The 7,317-nt window shown below is 54.5% G+C and overlaps 3 protein-coding genes across 3 annotated transcripts; all 3 read left to right on the top strand.

The window, feature by feature from the left end:
* Nucleotides 1–405: 405 nt before the first annotated feature.
* On the top strand, nucleotides 406–1,155 carry VTJ04DRAFT_2705 (uncharacterized protein; the record flags this gene model as incomplete). Its single annotated transcript, XM_069360524.1, has 4 exons — nucleotides 406–501; nucleotides 803–823; nucleotides 892–1,042; nucleotides 1,118–1,155. 4 exons carry the CDS (start codon nucleotides 406–408, stop codon nucleotides 1,153–1,155), a joined length of 306 nt encoding a protein of 101 aa, XP_069221226.1.
* Nucleotides 1,156–2,521: 1,366 nt separating this feature from the next.
* Nucleotides 2,522–3,856, top strand: VTJ04DRAFT_2704 (uncharacterized protein; the record flags this gene model as incomplete). The annotated part of the gene is made up of 1 exon (XM_069360523.1): nucleotides 2,522–3,856. The coding sequence occupies one exon, from the start codon at nucleotides 2,522–2,524 to the stop codon at nucleotides 3,854–3,856; it is 1,335 nt and encodes a 444-aa protein (XP_069221225.1).
* A 2,490-nt stretch (nucleotides 3,857–6,346) lies between these two features.
* Nucleotides 6,347–7,316, top strand: VTJ04DRAFT_2703 (uncharacterized protein; the record flags this gene model as incomplete). Its single annotated transcript, XM_069360522.1, has 3 exons — nucleotides 6,347–6,392; nucleotides 6,465–6,527; nucleotides 6,598–7,316. The coding sequence occupies 3 exons, from the start codon at nucleotides 6,347–6,349 to the stop codon at nucleotides 7,314–7,316; spliced, it is 828 nt and encodes a 275-aa protein (XP_069221224.1).
* Between the last annotated feature and the right edge of the window lies 1 nt (nucleotide 7,317).

Here is a 7,317-nt window from a genome sequence, read left to right as displayed (position 1 = left end):
GGGGGGGGGTCGGTGGATGGAGGGGCAGGGAGCCCGCTCCGTGACTGATCCGTTGTTTCTGTGTCTTTTTTGGTTCCTCTTCCTGCCGTCCCAGATCGCTGCTCACTTGGGGTTGTCCATACATCTGAGCACTCAGATTACATACTCATCGTCAATACCAACCTACTGTCCCCATGGGGATGATGGCGCATCAAGCTCATTGTCCAAGTTCTCACGGCCACCACCCCACGACCGAGTAATCCTCATTCAGCCAGAGCCTTCTCTCCCCTCGCTCGAAAGTGTCAGAATGCCGTACCTAGACAAGGTACTTAGTGGAAGTGCACACTTCGGCTCAACAAGGCTGTGTGAGAGGCATGTCCATTGGACGGTTAATCACCTGAGCAGAACCATCACCCGCGAGGTTCGATGGGCTCTCGCAGATTCCGGTCTCTTGACTCGGTAGCTCGCTCCCCGCAGCTTCAGCACTGCCTCGCTCCTAGCTCGCGCTTGGTTGAAAACAAGGTTGTTTGGTCAGTGGCCGTGCACTTGGGCCAGCTCCTGGTGAAGGAATATAAGTGTTCCACGGTTCTTCATGTCTGTCAGAATGCTCTTCTTTTCAGAAGAGTTTGGCCGAATTCTGATTACCCTTTCCATCTCAAAATCCATGAACTATGTTCTTTTGCCCTGAGACTTGCAAATGTTGGGCATGGAGGCCTCCCAACACGAAAGACGACGACCTAGCGGCGTTCCCGTTTTGGGGATCTTCGCTTACCTCAACACTCCCACCTCAGGTCCCGCGCTGCTGTCCTCAACCTCCAGATAGGATGTGCGTCACCTAGGTCAGGTAGGTACTGTTGACAGAAACCTCTTCTCTTCCTCCTCCTCCCCTCTGTTCTGACTTTCGTATTCTAGGATAGCAAAGTCCAGAAAGGGTGCTGTGCGCCACGCCCAGTTGCCTTGCTTCAACGCCACGCCCCCTCCTCAAACCATGGACCTAGTCTGCGGCTTTCGGTCTGGAGTTTTGCCAAGCATACCGTCGCCCACGGATGCCTTGACCTCCCAGGTGAGGCATCTAGTTGCCCCGTTGACTTTCGTTACCTTTATGGGACTGTGTTACTGACCGCTCTACCTCCTACAGAACATCATATCGCTACGATCCCTGCTGTTGACGTCTGATAGTGAGGCTACCAATAAACGATAGGCGGTCTCTAATGGAGAGATATCATCGGGGGAATTATGTGAGTTCCTTCTTAGGGACCTAACTCTGTCTCAGCACCCTAGTTGTCGGCCAAACTTTAGTTCTCTCAATGGATGGGGCCAAGCTTACATCTGGTCCGTAGCCATGAGTGGTTGATAGCCGGGACCTACGCTCGCTGTCGATCCCATTTCTCATACAGTCATGCTTTTGTCGAACCTACGATCAACGACGTGAACGACCCTGGAAACCGCCATATCTCAGGCACAAAAGCGCAGCTTCCCCAAGATTCTCAGCACAGCCGCCTCCATTCCCTTTCGTTTCGTCGAGACACAGAACACCAGGCCATTGGCATCCATCAAGCCCTTCGACGTTCGTTCTACCATGAAGACCTGTAATACAATCCCTTCCCTGGCCTCCCCCCTTGTCTCGACGGCTGCCTTTGCCTCACCGGTCTCTGATCAGAGTTTCCAGAGCCGTGCCGCTTGGGAGCCGAAGAACACTGCTCCCCCATCACTCCCTGATTCCCCCATTGGTTTGTCGCCTACGTTGGTGAACCTTGACGGGGACAACTTGTACGCTTCTCCCCAAATCCCTGCTTCTTCCTGTCTAACGTAGAACAGGGAGGAGTGCCTTCACCAAAGATTATGCGATCGGTGTGTCGACGCTCTCATCCAAAGGATTGACGCCACCAAAGCTCAGGAACTCTGCAGACGTAAAAGTCTGTGTAGTCGAACCTGGAATTGGTTAAGGCAAGCCTGCTCTATTCGGACTCGCAGAAGATCACGGCCCCGTATTGAGGAGGCTGTAAACGAGCAACAAAACCGTCACCTCACCTACCTGAACGACATCTCTTCTCGACCTGACCTTCTCGCCTCTGAACGTGACTCTCCTCCCGCTTACGCCGAACTTCCGCCTCAACCTGACCACATTGCTGAGCTGCCAAATACTCCAGCCAGCCGACCATACATGCACCCAACCAGGATGCCTACCGTCACTCGAGCCGAGCTCGACACGAACACCTCTTCTCATGCCATGCATGAACTCCACAGTGATACCCCCCAAAGGTTGTTGAATCGTCCCCAAATGGTGCCTCCTGGCCCTCGACGAACATCGCAACCTTTTCCCCCAGTCCACTATCCTGGGAGACCCGGAATCAGCCATGGCCGACAGAACTTCACGACACCAGCGCCTTTGCCGACAAATTCCTACCCGCATCTTGCCCACCACAGCTTCTATGTCCCACAGCCAACCAGTCAGGATTGGCTTCCGTGCGCCACGGTGGTCTCTCCAACTGTCACGGTCACGGGCCCTGCGTACTTCCCGGTGCTTGATTCCCCGCTTGCAATGCTGCGTCAACAAGCATCCTCATCCGCTTCCTTCGCCACCACGGATGCCCAGCACAGTGTACCTGTCGAGCAGCATCATAATCCATCCCGGTCATCATATGCCACCGTTTCGACGCTGTCCACCACGAGATCGCCGACTGGTAACAGTTGGTCCACCGTCTCTCCTCAGTCAAGCATGTCGAGTGCTCCAGTTGTGGCCCCAACCGCACCATTCATCAGCAGCCAAGAAGGTCCCGTTTTTGCCCAAGCCATCACCGATTCTCCGAGATTGGAGGGTGAGGGCGGCAATAACGAGGTACCCCCCTTGAACTTAAACAACACCTCACAGCATAGTGCATGGAGTTCCATGACCACGCCTGCGGAACTGGAAGGGTCCGGTGTCAATAAAGATGTAGCTATGCACGCAGTTGCAGGGGCAGGGGCTTGGACGACAGAGGCCGCTGAGCTGGAGGGGACGTCTCCCACGACGGACAATGCAATGCTCCCTCAGGGGTACAGCGGATTGCCTCCCAACCACATCTCAGAACTCCCCGGCGAGTTCGGCAGTCGCGGGAGCACGTTCATCGGTACCTCACAGGCAGGATGGATGATGGCGATGAATCAATCCCCCGCTAGCCTGCCTTCAAGCCAGTCGATGTTCCCGCAATCACGGAATCCACGTCAAGAATTGCGACGGCAATTCTCATTCGACTCAACACCGGATATCATCAATGTCCGGCGATATGGGGTTCACGACAATCAGGCCGGTCTGGCTAACGCCCACTCAACCTATCAGGACATGTGGCAGCAACATACATCTTCTTGTCCTGCGCCAGAGCGACGAGTTTCCAGCTCTGCAACCAGCTTGCTTGACGCCCAAGCGTCACATCCAAGCCGGAACGATTCGCCAGTTGAAAATGGATTCCAGTTCCCATCAGACGCTCGATCCCAATTGCCCAGCCAACAGCGTGCCTCACCGCGGGCATCTGCTCCGAGTGCAGACGCCTGGTGGCTTGCGCCCGACGTCCGCGGCCTGGAATTCGAGGACGGAGTGCCCCGGGGCTGCAGGCCGTGCAACAAGTTTCCGGATACCGGATCGCAGGCCGAGAAGCTGCGCAAGATCAGGAAGCACCTGAACACCGACCGGCACCGGGCAAACGTGGGCCTGTCCAGGGTCGAAAAGACGCATTGCCCGGTGCCCAATTGCAGGGCCGTTCGCAACCGCGGGGACAATTGGTTGCATCACCTCCGTAACAAGCATCCGGAGTTCGTGGAGCAGCATCCGGAGTATAGGGCGCAGAGGCCGGCGCAACGGAGAAGGAGGGCCTCGACCAGCTTTCTCATTGGCCGATGAAGCTGATGGGGAGACTTAACGAGGGGAGATGGGTTGAACAAGGGAACGGGAGTTTGGGGTATGGAGTTCAGTTTTCAGGGAGGGCTTTTTGTTGCTTTCTTGGCTCATTTTCATCGGGAATGGGTGGCTGGTTTGCCTTCATGACGATGACTTGTTTTTCTTGCTTTTCCTGGGTATCATACGGCATTGGGGAATGACTGATACCCAATGCAGGGCGGTCGATATCAATGGTTCATAGAAATTGGGCGTTTCAATGGATGAGTTTTAATTCACGAAACAGTGTGATTATTATTGGACTTTTGGGCTATCTCGACCACCAACTCCGAGGCAGCGTTGTGATCACCTCGGGCTTTTGCATTGGGTCAACTTCAGTCCCCAGAGTAGTATTTGCCTTGACCTTAAGTGGTTAACACGACTTTTGTCTTTGTTCCAATGGTATACCTATTTTGTAATTTGCTTCTGCAATCAGCCTTGGATTCTTGGATGATTTGAGTCAATTTCGTCGATAGCGCCATTTATGCTAACATCAAGGACCGGCCGGTATCACAAGGAGAGAGAGAGGATGGTGGGTTTACAAACAAGCGCGAGATCATCCACTCTCGGATCTGCTTCTGGTAAGCTTGTGAGATCATCCAGCACTTTCATCGGGCACTTTGGCTCAGCAAAGCTAAAAGAGTATGACGCTCGTGAGGCTCATCGGGCGACACTCCGGTGAGCTGCATGTTGGCACTTTGTTGGTGGTCAGCCCAGAAGGGCAATACAACGTTGCAGTCGACGCGGGCTCGAGTGTTTAGGTATGGATGTCCTCACTTGAATATCTGAGAGAGTGGGTCACCAATTGCCCAGCTCTTGCCTGTCTGCTTCATGATTCTTTATCTCCAGTTCTGGCCCGGCCCAATTGGGGTGACGACTATGAGCTAGCACGCCTTGTTTATTTGCATGCTCGGACCAGCCGCATCTGACGATACAGAACACGGCACGTGAAGAGGACCGCCGAAGTGCTGGATTGGGCTGTAGGGCTGCAGTAGTTTGTGGGGCATGCAGGATGGATTCGCCGCCTCTCGGAGGCAACGTTGGAGGCGACGCGGGGGGTTGGAACTGGGCATTGATGGCATTGGGCAAATGCCTTCATTTTCATGTTCCCCTATGTCGTGTTACTGCGGCCGAGTTAGATCGTGCGTGATGCAAGTCGATGGTGGAACGAGGTGTGTGGATGCCCAGCTTGGGCGGCGCTTTGGCGGAGCCGAGGGGGGGTACGTAGCAGAAGTAGTAGGTGGGGTCAACAACGCCACCTACCTCAATCTGCATGAGCATGAGAGTTCTTTGAACAATTAGGGAGGCGTGAGAAATGTCGTCATTAACATCGTTTACCATGAATGTGTCTGCGACTCGGGCGGCGTGTCGGGTTGAAGTGGAGATCAAGATGAGAGTCTGCCTTGGGTCTGAACGAGGTATCTTCTTGGCAAGGAGGAATTAAAACGTTTGACGAGCGCTGCGACAAGACCCAGGCGCCAGCGGTTGGAGTCAAGGCTTGTCATGGTCGGGATATGAACAAGGAAATAGAATTGTACATACAAGCCTACAGTGTAGCACAAGAAACCGAAAAACATGAGATGATGTCACAATACTAGTAGAGGTCTGCTTGTGAAATGGAAATTGGCTTCGGTCAACCATCTTTCTGTTGTCGGCAGTTATCACACAGCCGCTCATCAACTATCCACAATCAACGAGCATTCCAATGCTCACTGGCTGGTCATCGCGCCAAGCCTCGTCTCAGCTCGTTGATTGGCTCAGCGACGCTGCTGGCTTTCCATTTGTGGAAGGTCTTGGCATCGACAAGCGCACAACCAAGACATTGAAACATCCACTGGTTTGTCCGTCGCCAAAAATAGCCGCAGCCAAACGCCAGACGCCAGGACGACAAAGATAGACGGGAAGCAAGATTAAGCGCCACACGACGGCTGTAACGGCCATCGGGTGGATGCGGCCTCCTGCGGCCGGCGGCTTCTCAAACGCGGGTGTTCCTGACGCGACGAAGTGGTCGAGGGTTGAGAGCGAATCGGTTGAGTTGCACAAACTTGTCGTTAAACAGCAGGTGGGGCACACGCAACACCGTCTGATGTTTTGGTTGGCATCTGGATGGCATTTCACGATGAGGTCCATGATGGATAGAAGCTGTCCGGCTCCATATAAAAGGGCCATTATTCAATCCCAGTTTTGTCGTCTGGCCTCTTGTTCAAGTCAACAAGCTAATTGTGTCTGCACTTGACGTGCATTGTTTTTCATTGTCTTCTCTTGGGTTTCTTTTGTCTGGGGGTTCTATTCATCATTCTCTCCTTTCACGGCGTCGGGGTTTCTTTATAATCCATTGTATCCATTGTTTACAACACCATACCTTGTTGCTGGCCAACAAATCCCGGGTTTAATAAGTCGACATCCTCTCAACCTCTTTCCCCCCTCCCAGAGTTGTCACCATCTTCAAACGCAAAAATGGCTCCGAAATTCCTCGTTGCCGCCGCCAAGATGTACTTCAAGCGTAAGTCTAACACACTATCCCCTGAATCCCGTCCTGGACAGCTCAACTCATACGTGGTTCGCCCCAAACCAGCATCTGGACTGCTTTTCAAGTTGGCCCCGTACTTCTTGATCATCCCCATCATCGTCTTCCAAGGTAAGAATCCCCTATTGTCCCTGTGTAACTGTTGCATGATGGCCCAAGCACATACTAACATCCTTCCCAGTTCTCTCCCTGACCGGCTGCGTCGGCACCTCCCCAGCCATCCCCAACATCTACCTCATCAAGCTCTTTGACAACATCCACAACGCCTCCGCCGATCCCCTTCAGGTCCGCATCGGCTACTTCGGCATCTGCGGTATCGACGAGACGGGCACCCGCTGCCAATCTTCCGGCGGCCGCTCCGTCGAGCTCCTCGCCTCGTCTCTCTTCCCTGACATCCCCCGTCCGGGTACCGTTAGCAAAAACTCCACCGCCTTCTCCGCCTCCATCGCCACCACCAACCTCATCACCACCGCCCTCGATCTCCAGTCCGGCAACTTCATTGCCATGCTCGCCGCCGCGAGCGTGCTCTTCGCCCTCGGCGTCGTTTCATTCCTCGTCTACCTCCGCACGAACTGGGAGACCTCCCCGCGTCGCGCCGCGATCCTCCGCAAGATCGCTCACGCCAGCTTGTTCGGCGCTGGCGCGTTGTCCTTTGCCGGCGCTCTGGCCAGCATGCAGACTGCTGAGGCGCTCGAGTACGCCTCGGTCGATCTCCCTGCGCTGGTTCTCGGCGGTGACAGCAAGGCCGGAGCCGCGCCGATCCGCATCGAGGCCGGAACGACGCTGCAGGTTCTGCAGTGGATTGGGTTTGGGTTGCAGGTGCTGTTTGGGCTGGCGGTGCCGTTTATGGAGAGGGGCAAGAAGAAGGTGAATGTTGAGGGGTGGAAGGGTGAGGTTTGAA

The sequence above is a fragment of the Mycothermus thermophilus genome (genome assembly GCF_041956435.1).
Source record: "Mycothermus thermophilus strain CBS 625.91 unplaced genomic scaffold VTJ04scaffold_2, whole genome shotgun sequence".
Classification (NCBI taxonomy): domain Eukaryota; kingdom Fungi; phylum Ascomycota; class Sordariomycetes; order Sordariales; family Chaetomiaceae; genus Mycothermus; species Mycothermus thermophilus.
The sequence above is the reverse complement of the archived record's forward strand: the minus strand, read 5'-3'. Positions and strand labels throughout refer to the sequence as shown.